Source organism: Schistocerca nitens, chromosome 5 (genome assembly GCF_023898315.1).
Source record: "Schistocerca nitens isolate TAMUIC-IGC-003100 chromosome 5, iqSchNite1.1, whole genome shotgun sequence".
Classification (NCBI taxonomy): Eukaryota; Metazoa; Arthropoda; class Insecta; order Orthoptera; family Acrididae; genus Schistocerca; species Schistocerca nitens.
The window spans coordinates 632,332,819-632,348,313 of NC_064618.1; the positions used below are offsets into that span (position 1 = coordinate 632,332,819).

The following is a 15,495-nucleotide window of genomic DNA, read 5'->3' on the forward strand; positions in this document are numbered from 1 at the left end:
GAGCCATTTCAACCATTTTTTTCTTCGAAGCTTCTTCAGTTTTAATCTACAAATCATAACCAATATATTGTGGTCAAGGTCCATGTCTGCCCCTGGAAATATCTTACAATTTAAAACCTGCTTCCTAAATCTCTGCCTTACCATTGTATAATCTGTCTGAAACCTTCCAGAATCTCCAGGCCTCTGTAACGTACACAGCTTTCTTTCATGAATCTTAAACTAAGGGTTAGCTATGATTAAGTTATGCTCTGTGCAAAATTCTGCCAGGTGGCTTCCTGTTTCATTCCTTACCCCCATTCCATATTAATCTACTACTTTTCCTTCCCTTCCTTTTCCTACTATTGAATTTCAGTCCCTCATGACTGACAAATTTTCACCTCCCATCACTATCTGAATAATTTCTTTTATCTCATTATACATTTCTTCAATCTCTTTGTCATCTGCGGAGCTAGTAGGCATATAAACTTGTACTACTGTGGTAGGCGTGGGCTTCGTGTCTATCTCTGACACAATAATGCGTTCACTATGCTGCTCGTAGTAGCTTACCCGCGCTCGTGGTTTTTTACTCATTATAAAACCTACTCCTTGCGTTACCCCTATTCGATTTTGTATTTATAACCCTGTATTCACCTGATCAGAAGTCTTGTTCCTCCTGCCAAATTTCATTAATTCCCACTATACCTATCTTTAACCTATCCATTTCCCTTTTGAAATTTTCTAATCTACCTGCCCGATTAACGGATCCGACATTCCACGGTCTGATCCGTAGAACGCCAGTTTTCTTTCACCTGATAACGACGTCCTCCTGAGTAGTCCCCGCCCGGATATCCGAATGGGGGACTATTTTACCTCCACAATATTTTACCCAAGAGGATGCCATCATCATTTAACCATACAGTAAAACATCATGCCCTCGGTAAAAATTACAGCTGTAGTTTCCCCTTCCTTTCAGCCGTTCGCAGTACCAGCACAACAAGGCCGTTTTGGTTGATGTTACAAGGCCAGATAATCATCCAGACTGTTGCCCCTGCAACTAGGCTTACGCACTACTTAATCTAACTTAAACTTACGCTAAGGACAACACACACACCCACGACCCAGTAAGTGCGTTTGCTGCAGATCATGGGTCCTGTTTTCGGCGTTTCCTTCAGCTGAACAATTCGTGCATTGGACCTAGAATGTCTTACGAAGAATGAACCTGTTACATTTTATCTACATCGGTACACTACATACTATTTTAATTTGGCGGGTGCATAGCAAAAATTCGACAAGGGCCTCATATTCCTACAGTGAGAGTCCGTGTACAGCCAATCAGAGAGATGATGTTTCTTTTACTACAACAACTAGGCATTTTAGCTCTCCCCCGTGGTAGCTTTCTTTTTTCATCTAAGCTCAGTTCAAAGCTCACGAATATCTTTGCGGAAGGAAGCAGATGGCCAGGGTTGCATGAAGAATTCTAGGTTGCGTTAAATAAATAGGCAGCTTTTGGGATTTTTACCCTAAAATAGGCAAAAATGTGCGTTAACTTCAAAATAGGCTTTTTCAGGTGCTATAAAGTTGACGGTTTCGAATTTCAGTAGTCACGAAACGCATAATCACAAGTCTGTCCGCAAAAAGGAACCCAGCTAAAGGATAGAGTTTACCCTAAGGTCCACAGTCTAGTTACAAAGTGTCTAAGGTTCCTCGTGCCCACCTCCTATGGACTGCATGAACAGGGTGTGATTCTCCCTGAGGCGGCCGGACCAGAAGAGGCAGAGGTACGCCAGCAGGGAGTTGAAGCCGAGACCCGCGGCGTTGACGAGGCTGACGGTGGACGGCAGCGGGAAGCAGTTCCTCGGCCGTACGTGCACCAGCCGCCGGAACAGGCCGCCCTGCATCCGCAGGCACAGCACCGGCTGTCCGACCTGAGCAAAAACACAAGCATACCACGCACGTTACTGCGTGGTGCGAGAAAAATTGACCACCAATGTTTCTGTCTACACTTGGCCTACCTCATAATTGGTGACTGCACATCCCACACGCCTCACGACCCCAGTACATTCGCTACCCATAATGACTGGGAAATCTGTGCTTCTGATGATTCCCAGGCGCAAGTAGTTGTCTGTGAAATTCATGCCGCAGTAAAAGACCTCCACTTCGATAAGGTCCGCCTTCAGTCTCACTGGTAATGGTGCCTTCTCAAACTGCGAGAAAAGACAGACATAAATACTCTCACATGAGAGGTTTTTCTCTCTTACTAAGTTTAAGGAAGAAGTGACATCATATTTTTTGAACTGGAATAAGCCCCATACTGAAACAAAGGACATACTGTCGAATACTACTGGATAACCATCATTGCCAAAATGAAGTCTATGCACTCTTGTTTAGTAAGGAGATTATGGACAATATACAGGGCGAATCACCTAAAACCACCACAAATATCGCGGAAAGGGAAAGCGCTAATGAAGTGCAGTTTTCACAGAATAGATTAGCAGACAGGGGCTCATTTTTCAACCAACCAGCACAGTGGTTGGTTGGTTGATTTGGGGCAGGGGACCAAACAGAGAGGTCATCGGTCCCATCGGGTGAGGGAAGGATGGAAAGAAAGTCGGCCGTTCGCTTTCAAAGGAACCATCCCGACATTTGCCTGAAGTGATTTAGGGAAATCACAGGAGAGAATTAATATTTATGATTGGAAACAGTAATGCACAAATAAATAATATTTTTAATACTCTTTAGTGGTTTTAGAGCAAGTTCCTGAGCAAAATCAATGTGCAGTTATAGTGATTAAGCAGTTCTAACGTTTTAGACTTCTGTTATAGTTAACACATGCAACAAGAACTCTTAGATCATATCAAGTACTTACTAATCCTTTGTCAAAGTTTACTGAGCAAGTAGTTCTTAATAATATGGTACATCGGAAAAGTCTCCCTCCAGAGTACTGAGACGATACAATGGAGAGTTGGCAAAAGAAACAACTGAAAAAATACTAAAATATGAAGAGCCAAAACAAAAATTTATGTTGAGTAGACGCCCTTTGCATCAACATTAATGGCAAATGGCACAATTAGTAACAATGAAAATGAAATTGTATAAACACTCCACCATTTCGTTGAAGGTTCTGTCTTTTAAGAGATGAATCGCAAACTCTGATAATCATAATGAAAATAAAATAAACCCGGAATCAGTTCCAGAGAGTTGTATTAAGTTATTCGAAGTGCTGAAAAGAAAGCCATCGAGAGACGACAGTATCCCAGGAAGAATGACTGAAGACAGAACAAAAGTTATACGAAATGAAATAACAAAGTTACTTACAGAACGTTGGCGTGAGAAGGCAGATCTCGAAAACTGATAGAACTTTGGAATTATGCTTATCACAAGATAGGTAATAAGGCATAAATTACCTATGAAACATATCTGTCCAGTATCCGCACGGTAAAAGACAGACACTTAAAGTGTTGACAAGTCCATAGGGGAAAAAATGTTAATCAGGAAAACAAGTAGGCTCGATTTAGGAAAGAGTATATAGCATAACTGTCCACTTGCAAGTTCTAAATTACATTATAGAACGAGGAAATTTCGATTCAATATGAACCATACCTTTAGTAACTGCTCTCAAGAAAGAAGTCATTGATTCAACCAGTACTGAAAGGTACCGATGTCGTTCCATGACAACAGTGTGAAATTAAGGACTAAAGGAGCTAGGCATGAAGATTTCATAATTCAAACAGTTCAAGGCAACCCTATACGATGTTTTCCAGTTATTAAAATGAAGACAGAATATATGTTAGTGGACAACAAGTGAACCACCTACGGCTGTTTTGACACTGCGTTGTCTGTTTCTATCGCAGATAGACTTCAACAGTGTGTCCAAAGATTATATAGACCACATTTGGAAGTATTCATGAAATACATTCTAAAACAGTGTACACAGAGGCGACAAAAGTCTGGGGTAGCAATATGCACATAAGTAGATGGCGGGAGTATCGTGTAAATAAGGTATAAAAGAGCAGTGCATTGTTGGAGCTGTCATATCTATTCAGGCGATTCATACGAAAATGGTTCCGACGTGATTATGGCCGCACGATGGCAATTAACAGACTTTGAACTCGGAAATGGAACGCAGTGGTCAACGGCCTTCTACCGTAGGCAGCGACGTTTGCGTAGGGTTGTCAGTGCTGACAGACAAGCAACACTGCGTGAAATAAGCGCCGAAATCAAGGCGGGATCCTAACGTATCCGTTAGGACAGTACGGAGAAATGTGGCGTTAACTGGCAATGGCAGCAGACAGCCGACTCGAGTGCCTTTGCTAACAGCACGACGTCGCCTGCATAGCCTTTCCTGGGATCGTGACCATCTAGGTTGAACCCGAGACGACTGGAAAACCGTGACGTGTTTAGATGAGTCCTGATATCAGTTGGTAAGAGCTGGTGATGGGGTTCAATTGTGGCGCAGATTCCACGAAGCCATGGACCCAAATTATTAACAAGACACTGTGCAACCACGTAGCTCCATAATGGTGTGGGAGGTGTTAACGTGGAGCGAACTGGGTCGTTTGGTCCAACTGAACCGACCATTGCCTATGCTTGGCTACTTAGAGACCATTTGCAGCCATTCATGGAGTTCATTTTTGTGGATGACAATCCGCCACACCACCAGCCCATAATTCTTCATCTACATCTACATCTACTAATATACTCCTCTAGCCACCAAGCGGTATGTGGCGGAGGGCACTTATCGCGCCAAAGTCATATCACCCTCCCCCCTCTGTTCCACTCGCGGATCGCGCGAGCGAAAAACGACTGTCTGAACTCCCAGTACCAGCTCTAATTTCCCTTATCTCTGAATGGTGATCACTGAGCGATATGAAAGTTGGTGGTAATAATATATGCTCTACATTCTCGGCGAATATCGGATTTTGGAATTTAGTGAACAGCCCCTTCCGTTTAGCGCGTCGTCTTTCTGCAATCGTGTCCCACTTCATACTTTCTATGAGATTTGTAACGTTCTCGCGATGGCTAAATGTACCAGTCACGAATCTTGCCGCTCTTCTTTGGAGCTTCTCAATAACTTGAATCAGACCCAACTGGTAAGGATGCCGTACAGACGAACAATACTGTAAGACTGGACGAACTTATTGTTCACAGCTTTCGTGTGATACTACTTTCCTGTAGACTACAGCATCATCGGCAAACAGTCTAATGACGCTGTCAATACCGTCAACCATATCGTGTATGTATGAGTAAATACACAAACCACGTAAAAAGCAGCGGACCTATTACGCTGCCGTGGAGCACACCTGATGTTACGCTTGTTTCTGTTGAAGTCTCCCCATTCAGGACGACGTACTGCTCTCTGTGTGTTATAAAACTTTCTATCCAACCGTATATGTCATCGGATAGACCGTAAGCGCGAACTTTTTGGAGCAAGCGACAGTGCGGGACTGAGTCGAACGCTATTCCAAAGTCGAGGAATATGGAATCAACCTGGGAGCCGGTATCTAGAGCCTGTTGTATGCCATCCACAAAGAGGGCCAGCTGTGTCTCGCATGACCGCTGTTTCCTAAAACCGTGCTGATTTCTGCAAATGAGCTTCTCAGGGTCTAGAAAGTTCATTATGTCCGAACACCAAATATGTTCCATGATTGTTCGCAAATGGTTTGAAGAACGTCCTGGATAATTCGAGCCAATGATTTCGCCACTCATATCATCTTACATGAAGCCCCTCGAACACTTTCAGGACATTATTGAGAGGTCAGTTCGTGCCCAAAATCCTGCGCCGGCAATAATTTCGCAATTGTGGACAGCTGTAAGGATAGCACGGCCCAAAATTTCTGGATGGTACTTCCAGCGACGTGTTGGGTCCTTGCCACATCGAGTTGCTGCAGTAGGCCGAGCAAAAGGAAGTCTGACACGATACTAGGAGGTAACCCATGACTTTTTTCACCTCAGCGTAAAACGAATATATTTGAAAAAAGTGAAGCAAATTAAATAGCAAATTACGGAACAAGTTGACGATTCGCTATATTTAACGCGATTACTTGAAGAAATACAGCAACCAGTAAAAATAATGTGCCCGGCTTGCTATATTCCTTCAAGTAATTTAATCCACCCTCACGGAGTTGAACCACCATTAATACAGATCAATTAGTATTTGATGCTGTTGTAGATAATGACTGGTTCTACAGGGAAGTAAATTAACAGAAGAGTGAAAATGGGTTGAAGTGCTTTCGGTGAATCAGAATGCCCCGCTGTGTTGAAAAGGTGAGTTAACAAACACTGCGTGTAACAGTTTTGGCTTGTGGAAGTGAAGCATTGACTTTTACGGCGAAAGTCTTTGAAACACTGGGGATTGCTTAGTGATTAACGGAGATAACTATGTTAGATACTGTTAGAACAGGCAGGTAAGACACAAATGCAGCAAGGAAAAGATTGGAGAGGAGAAAGTACTTACGATCTCAGTAACAAAAAATAAAAATAAAAAATAGGAGGGGGACAGTACATACAGGAAGGCGAATGAGTGACTGACAGGCCATAGGGTCTCTTTGGTGGCTCAATATTAGAAAATGTGCAAGAACGTCGAGGTTGCAGCAGGTTAAGACGCGATGAGTGGAAATGGTAAATCATCAAAATTAGTGTGAGGCATCTTTGAGTTAGATTACTTTTTAGTGAATTTTAACTCACAAATCACGCTGAATTTATTTCTTACGGATCGGAAATGAATTCTGGAGGTGATGCAAGTACTTACCTTGACTTTGTCGAAGTCGCCATGTCCACTCAAGGTAACAGACAGGACCGAACGAGTAGCACTCGTAGCCCGTATCTGTGAATAAAAAAAATATCATCGGAAAACAAATTTACAAACACACAAACCCCCTCCCCAGACAACACACACACACACACACACACACACACACACATCACGCATACATGACCGATGATGATCTTTAACTCCAAAAGCAACAGGGTGAGCCACTAAAGCTGTTTTCATGCTGGAGCTCATTTAACCTGCCATTGCGTTAATTGTCTGAACTGTTTCAGTAGAAGATATTGTAGTCTACTACTTTAAAAACGACCTTTGCTAGGTTTAGACGGGCAGGTGTCGAGTTTTTGCTCAAAGTATTGTACATTTATAATAAATTACGTTTTTATTTTTTTTTGTATATGTGGCGCAGATGTTTTCTTTTATTCAGATTTTTAAATTTACAGCGTTGAGTTCGTATTTCGTTGAAGCGGATCAGGTGGAATACCCTGTCGCTATAAAACACTTTTGTCTGAGTATTTTATTGATAAAGGAAACTCACTGAAATCTGTTGAACGTCTGTACAGATTTAGCGTACTCATTTTCAAAAGTTTTGAAATGAGGAACTAAACTTTAATCCAATGGCAACGTTACCATCAATAACGTGAAGCACGGAGTACGAATCCTTCTTATTATTTGCCTTAAAAAACGTAAAAGAATATTTATATGGCTAGTTGCTAGCCATTTACAGATTTTTCCTGGAAAAATTATTACATACTCCTATTCAAGGATTCCTCTCTGTTATAGAAGTAACTGTTAAGGAGAAATGTCTTTCATCTAAATTTGGAAAAGTTTCCCCTGTGAGTGAGATATTTTATTTTTATTGCTAGATTGTCAAAGTTGTATAGCTGCATATTTTACTCCGTTCTGTGCCAAAGCTAAAATGCAGATCAATTTTCTTCTAGTGCTGTACGTTTGAATATCTCTGTTACCATCAAACTCAAATGTTTTGTTGATAACAGATTTCATAAGTGATAAATGTACTGTAGTTAATATTCCCAACTGTCTACAGAAATTGTTGCAAGATGTACGTGTGTGATTCAAATGGTTCAAATGGCTCTGAGTACTATGCGACTTAACTTCTGAGGTCATCAGTCGCCTAGAACTCAGAACTAATTAAAGCTAACTAACCTAAGGACATCACACACATCCATGCCCCAGGCAGGATTCGAACCTGCGACCGTAGCGTACGTGTGTGAACCACAGTTATAATTCTAATTACTTTTCTTTTGTTTAATGGATACTTCTTGCCTAAATGTAGTCATAGTTACCCCAGAATAATATACCACAATACATCGTGAACAAAAACATGAAAAATGACAGACTTCTAATTCCCCAAATTTCGCAATTATTCTTCTATCAGAAATAGCTGAACCTAAACATATTAGCATTCTACTACAATAAATGGTTTTCCACTTTAAATTTAAACCAGTGTGCACATCTAAGACCTTACTAGTTTCTATCATGTTTACTTTTCCTTTTAAGTATACTAGGTTAGTAGGAAGTGGGACATTTCTGACTGTTCAAAAATTAGATGAGCTTAGAGTTAGCCTATTTGTGCAAACCAGTCAGTAACCTACACAAATATGTGCACATCTAAGAACTTACTACTTTCTATCATGTTTACTTTTCCTTTTAAGTATACTAGGTTAATAGAAAGTGGGGCATTCCTGACTGTTCAGAAATTAGATGAGCTTAGAGTTAGCCTATTTGTGCAAACCAGTCAGTAACCTACACAAATGCTTCATTAATATTTTCTCTGTTGATGCTTCTTTGCTCGGCTTGGCAACAGTGTTGATTCATCAGCAAATAGGGCTAATTCTGCCTCCTCATTCAGATCATTAACATAAAACAAGAACGGTAGTGCGCCGATGATGGAACCCTAGGGGTCTCCCATTCTAATTTCTCCACATTCACGTGAAGTAGCATCCCTATTTTGTATTACTTAAACAGGCTACGGTAATTTTCTGCGTTGTATTTTTAAGAAAGGACTATGCCAGGTATTTGCTTGGCCACATATTCCATAAAAACTTAAATTGTCTACAGAATATTATGATTAGAGGATAAGTCACAACAGAACTCAACTGGGGGTATTTGATGGTTTAAAGATTTTATTCTTTGCTCAGTAAATGTGTAAATAGCGGACTTAGTAAATGGCACCTAAGAAATTCTTGAGTAGCGGGACCGCCGAAAAGGTCACGTTCGACAATGTTCCTGGGTGCATTACATGTTCCCACATCTCGTCATGCGGGTGCATCCAACTTTGTCGAACGTGATCACTGTGATGAGCAAGGTGTTATGGTATGGAGACGCATATGTTACATGGGTGTACTGGCCTCCACATGTTTGAACGTGGTACGCTTACCGGGCAACGTTATTGTGTCACTGTACCCCTCCTCCTTATGCGTCTTTTCAGGGCTGCCTTCAGCCCCGACTTCATTATTATGGGGGAAATTGTGCGGCCGCATTGAACAGCGCAGGTGGAGTAGCTTTTGGAACAAGAGGATAGTCAGTGAATGGGCTGGCCGGCCAGTTATCCCGATTGAGATCCGATTGGGCACGTGTGGATTACGTTGTGAAGACGTATTTCAGCACACCCACGTGCATCAACGACCGTTCAGCAACTGCTAACCGCACTGGAGGAGGAAGGGAACACCCTATCACAAGAACTTCTTACTAACCTAGTGACCAGGAAGGGAGCACGCTGTGGAGCAAATATTAGCGGCTACATCGATAAAAGATCCTTTTAAGAACCATGTCCTTCATTTTGTGATGTCCAGAGTACCATCATGAATCAGAGTGACGTAAGTGTAATTTGTCACAGTGAATAGGAAGTGTCATTGCTCTTCGTCTCATTGCGTATTTTGTTCAGTTACCTTCTGTGCTACAATGTAGCAGTTCTTTCTATGTATGGGCCAAGTGAGCCGTGGCGAGCTGGCGCCAGTGTTATTTTGTTCACGTGTCGTTGAGATCGATTGTGGTTGAGCTAAACTATCTTTGCTTTTCGCGTCTCTTATCTGCCGGGTTGGCGAGCGAAGGGATTGGGTTGTTAGCCTTCGACGGGTAACCCTCGAGATCAAGTGACATTTCGCTGGGAGACGAGTGTCAACTGCTGCCGAACGAGCCATGGCCGTTATATGTTGTGGTGTGAAATCGGTCGGGCGTTTTGGCGACACAGGCAGCTTGGAGATACAAGTTCTGTGACTTCGCTGGGAACAAAATTTGAAGTGAAGCGGTGAAGCTGTGGAACCCGCTCCTTCGTATTGTGTACGTGATACGACGTAAGTGCTCGTAATTGTGTTTTGTTGATCGACGCACTCAGAGGCACTTAAATTTTATTATTATGGTGAGACTTCATAGTGGAACTTTAAGATGGTGTGGAAGACTACAATTGGACTAGTTAAATGGTGGCCGTTATTTGAAAGTTTTCTGAGAAGTTTTACTAGTGCTCTGTGTTTCTTGTAATCAGATGATTTTATGTTGGCGTTTACAAAGTCTGCACGCTATTCATATAGTTGTTCATGTGTAAAATTCTTAAAGTCAAAGTTGCGAATTTGTCATTAGTGTAACGCCTTCCTTTATACTCTTACCCATATATCGAGTCAGAGTTTCTGCCGAGTGTTTCTATTTTTGAGAGTTATTGGAATGTCTTTATGATTTTCGCAAAAACCTTTGATTGCGCCAGCGCCTTGGCAAGGAGTGAAATGTCATCTTAGTTCTGGGCCTGGCAGTGTTTAAGAACCTGGCCACTACCGGGAGTTGATCACATACCGCCTTCCAGAATTTAGCATTTATCTTCCTTCCGACAAGGCGGGTTAAGCTAGTAGATATATAAATATATATTGTATGTAACGTGTTCTTATACGAACCTGTTTCCTTAAATATTAGCGACTGATAACTGGCTAAACTTTAAATTCCATAGCATCTCCTGAGTTCCTTGCACAGCTCTTCCTAGTAGTCTTTTATGAACACTTCTGAGAACGTTAACATTCATTTTTATAGATCAGTGTTTCCGTTGTCGTTTTTTATATAAGTGGTTGTATCATGTTGTGTAATTAGAACTTAACTTGTCACTAGTGTTGAAGTGTCATTAAGTTACCCTTTATTGGTAACTGTTTTCATTATATGCATTTTGAGGGAAATCCTATATGGGAGTTTGAATTTCTAAACTTTGTCAATAATTCTGTTTCCTTAATAACGGAAATTAAAGCGTGGGGTGTTAGTGCCCGGCAACATTAAGTTTGTAATTGACCTTTTAACAAGTGCTTCTTTAACGGAATGAAATAGTAAGTTTACAAGGGTATTTTAGTGAAGCATGTTAAGTGTGGCCATCTTAATGTAATAACTGGTTTTAAGGAGTTTGATGAAGTGGCTATGTGAAGTAACTGATAATTGCTATGCTGAAGGTTTCTATAAATGCCTGGCACATTACGTTTGTTATAACTTTCTCTTAAGGGACTGTTTAGTGAGTAATGAGTACGTTGGGTTTCGAACCGTATTTGCAAGGCTTTATCTAGTGGCTCGTCCACAATTTGTAATTGTCAAATTCCTTAAAAGGCGTAAATTCAATAAAATATCTTAATTATAAATTGTGACTACCAACCATGATTCCATCCCGCTTCCTCTTTTATGGTATCTAAGATATGGTGGGTAAGTGTGGCACGAAAAGGGAACCACTTATCACCAAGGTTCATCCAGCTATGTTACGTGGCAGTGACACATCATAGGGAAGCTATTCTCGTCCTTACGTTTTGCACACCAGTGTTTTACTTTGTATTTAAACTTCTCTTTTTCTATTAATACTAACACTGAGGAGCCAAAGAAATCGATACACGTGACCAATATCATGTAGGGCCGACGCGAGCACGCAGAAGTGCCGCAACGTAACGTGGCATGGACTCGACAAAAGCCTGAAGTACTGCTCGAGGAAACTAATACCATGAATCCTGCAGGGCTGTCCATAACTCCGTAGGAATACGAGGCGGTGGAGACCTCTTCTGAACAGCACGTTGCAAGGCATCCAGGATTGGCTCAATAATAATCATGTCTACGGAGTTTGGTGGTCAGAGGAAGTGTTTAAGCTCAGATGAGTGTTCCTGGAGCATCTCTGTAGCAATTCTGGACGTGTGGAATGTCGCATTGTCCTGCTGGAATTGCACAAGTCCGTCGGAATGCACAATGGGCATGAATGGATGCAGGTGATCAGACAGGATGCCTACGTACGTGTCATCTGTCAGAGTCGTATCTAGACGTATCAGGGGTCCCTCATCACTCCAACTGAACATGCCCCCCACCATTGCAGATCCCCACCAGCTTGAACAGTCCCCTACTAACATGCAGGGTCCATGGATTAATGAGGTTGTCTCCATACCCGTACACGTCCATCCGCTCGATGTAATTTGAAACGAGACTCGTGCGACCAGGCAACGTGTTTCCAGTCATCAACAGTACTACGTCGGTGCTGGCGGGCCCAGGTGGGGTGTAAGGCTTTGTGTCGTGCAGTCATCAAAGGTACACGAGTGGGCCTTCGGCTCAGAAAGATGTTTCGTTGAATGGTTCGCACTCTGACACTAGCTGATGGCCCAGCACTGAAATCTGCAGCAATTTGTGTAAGGGTTGCATCTCAGTCGTCGTTGGTCCCGTTCCTGTAGGATCTTTTTCCGGCCGCAGCGATATTGAAGATTTGAAGTTTAACCTGATTCCTGATATTCACCGTTCACCCGTGAATTGATCCTATCGGAAAATCCCCACTTCATAGCTACCACGGAGATGCTCGTCCCTTCGTTCGTGCGCCGACTATAACACCACGTTCAAACACACTTAAATCCTAATAACCTGCCATTGTGGCAGTAGTAACCAATCTAACAACTGCGCCAGACACTTGTTGTCTTATAAAGGTGTTGCCGACCGCAGCGCCGAATTCTGCCTGTTTACATATCTCTGTATTTGAATAATCATGCCTGTACCAGTTTCTTTGGCGCTTCAGGGTATGTACAATGTGTAACGTAGCTATACAAACTTCAAGGGGTCTAGCGGACGTCTTGAGGAACAAAAGGCGACTATCGGCCCATGTGCGGAATTCTCATTTGACGACGCTACACAGCGTCGGAGTTCCAGTGTGCAACGGCTGCCATTTGGACAGCTCTGGAGCAGAAAACGTGAGTTAGTGGGTTGACCGTGTTTTGATAATCGTGAAAGCGTTAGACGCTATCTGACGTCCGGAACGGAGTCTGGCTCACTGCGATGAGCTCCGCTACAGCTTCGTCAATATACAAACCCGCCGTTGCTGCGAAAGGAGCAGTAGGTGCAGGCCCCTGTACTTCGATGCATTGTAGCACCGTTTGATGAAGTTTCCGGATCTAGGGGCCTATCCTCAGTTTGTTCCTCGACACAATCTGTACAGCACCTGAAAGTCTGTTACTATCGTTTTCTAGCACAATGTATATACAGTAAGGTAAAAAAGGTCATGGCTTAGCGAAATGAACATGCACTAATGGCGGTAGTATCGCATACACAAGGTACGAAAAGGCATTGCATTGGGGAAGCCGCCATTTGGATTGAGTGATTGATGTGAAAAGGTTTCCGACCTGATTATGGCCGCAAGACGGAAATTAACAGACTTTGAAAGCGGAATAGTAGTTGGAGCTAGACCCATGGGAAATTCTAATTGGGAAACCTTTAGGGAATTCAATGTTCCGAGATCCGCAATATGAAGAGTGTACCAAGGATAAAAAATGTCAGGCACTTCCTGTCGCCACGGGCAACGCTGTGGCCGACAGCCTTCACTTAACGACCCAGAAAGAGGCGATTGCTTGGAGTTGTCAGTTCTAACAGACAAGCAAAACTGCGTGAAATAATCGCAGGGGTAAATGTGGGTCCTATGACGTACGTGTCCGTTAGGACAGTACAGCGAAATTTGGTGTCAATGGCCTATGGCCGGTATTACACTATCAAATTTCTTTGTCCAATATCTTTGTCAAAGATATTTGATAGTGTAATAGGGACTTTGTCAAATGTCGTCCAATATTTGATCAAATCTAGGGCCTCGCTGTATATTTGATCAAAGAAACCGCTTGTCTTCTGTTCACTGCAATGTGACATGTTACCACATGGAGCGCTAGCATCGCTGCAGCGTTCTGTCGTCTGTAGTGTTTTTATAACCATTGCCGGTAAATACAATTGGTGTGTGCCGACAACTACAAAATTAATATAGAGATGTCTGAAGCTGATGAGGCGCTTTACAACGTGAGGCACCCTGAATACAAAATAGATTAAGAAGATTGGAGACCTGACCTGACCTAACCTAACCTAACATAACATAACGTAACCCTCTCCTGTGTCAAGGAATCGGAGTGTTCCAGTGAGCCTGTCTTCTGAAGATGTAGCAGTTCTTAAGTGAATATTGTGCTTTGTGATATGAGGATACACTTCATTGAGCACATACAGAAATGTATGCTCATCCATTCTTAAGTAATTGATATACGACTTGACGTCTTCCACTGTAAGCTCACGTAACAAGTTTTGTTGAATGCTTTTATCGTGTCATCGTAAAACCCACGGCCTCACCCAGATTAGATTAGTTTTTCGTTCCATAGATCCGTGCTGAGGAGATCCTCGTGGATGTGGAACACGTCGATTTTTTTAAAGCTGAAATAACAATACTAATAGTATGAATAAATACAATACATCATTTGTTTCTATTAAAAATTTCGCCAATGAAGTAGAAGCAGTTGGCCAGTAGTAAGTCTTTCAGGCTCCTTTTAAACTGATCTTTATTTCTAACTAAATTTTTTATGTTTCCTGGCAAATTATTGAAGATGAGTGTTCCTGAGTAGTGGACCCCTTTTTGAACTAAAGGAAGTGCTATTAAGTCCTTGTGCAGATCATTCTTGTTCCTGGTATTGTATGTATGAACTGAGTTGTTTGTTGGAAAAAGAGATATATTATTTACAACAAATTTTATTAAGAAGTAAATATACTGAGAGGCAGTAGTTAGTATACCCAGTTCTTTGAAGAGGTTTCTGCAGGACGTCCGCGAATTTACTCCACAAATAATACGTATTACACGCTTTTGGACTCTGAAAACTTTTGTTTGACTTCAAGATTCATCCCAAAATATTATCCCATATGACATTATGGAATGAAAGTAGGCAAAGTATGCAAGCTTTTTCATTTTTATGTTGCCTATGTCTGCTAACACTCAAATTGCAAACACAGATTTGTTAAGGCCTTTCTGCAGTTCTGTGGTGTGCTCCTCCCAACTGAATTTATTATCAAGTTGTAATCCCAGGACTTTTAAGACTGTCAACCTCGTATGTATGGTTCCATTTTTTCCCCCACTTCTTTTCCTCATGTGCACACATTGCAATTGGGGTACGTACAACTGCTGCGGTTAATAACAAGTTGTTGTCAGCCATCTTGAACTTTGACGAAAAATTTGATGACAGTGTAATACCCCTTCTAGCGCTACGTCAAAGATCTTTGTCAAATATATTGGACGGAATATTGGATCACATCTTTGATCAAATCTTTGACAAAGAAATTTGATAGTGTAATACCGGGCTATGGCGGCTGATGACTGATGCGAATGCCTTCGCTAACAGCACGACATAGCCTGCAGCGCCTCTCCTGGACTCGTGACCATATCGGTTGGATCCTAGACAACTGGAAAATCTGCCGTGGTCAGGCGAGTCCCGACTTCAGTTTGTAGTAGG

General features: G+C 42.1%; 1 protein-coding gene across 1 annotated transcript in view; it reads right to left on the reverse strand.

Annotated features, from left to right (window-relative positions):
- Positions 1-1,673: 1,673 nt before the first annotated feature.
- The window catches only part of LOC126260630 (synaptic vesicle membrane protein VAT-1 homolog), a 77,244-nt gene continuing 63,422 nt past the window's right edge, over positions 1,674-15,495 (reverse strand). Inside the window, exons 2-4 of the mRNA XM_049957969.1 lie at positions 6,728-6,802; positions 1,992-2,183; positions 1,674-1,904 (exon numbers count right to left, since the gene is read on the reverse strand). Coding sequence (XP_049813926.1) covers positions 1,674-1,904; positions 1,992-2,183; positions 6,728-6,802 — 498 coding nt within the window. The remainder of the gene's footprint in view (positions 1,905-1,991; positions 2,184-6,727; positions 6,803-15,495) is intronic.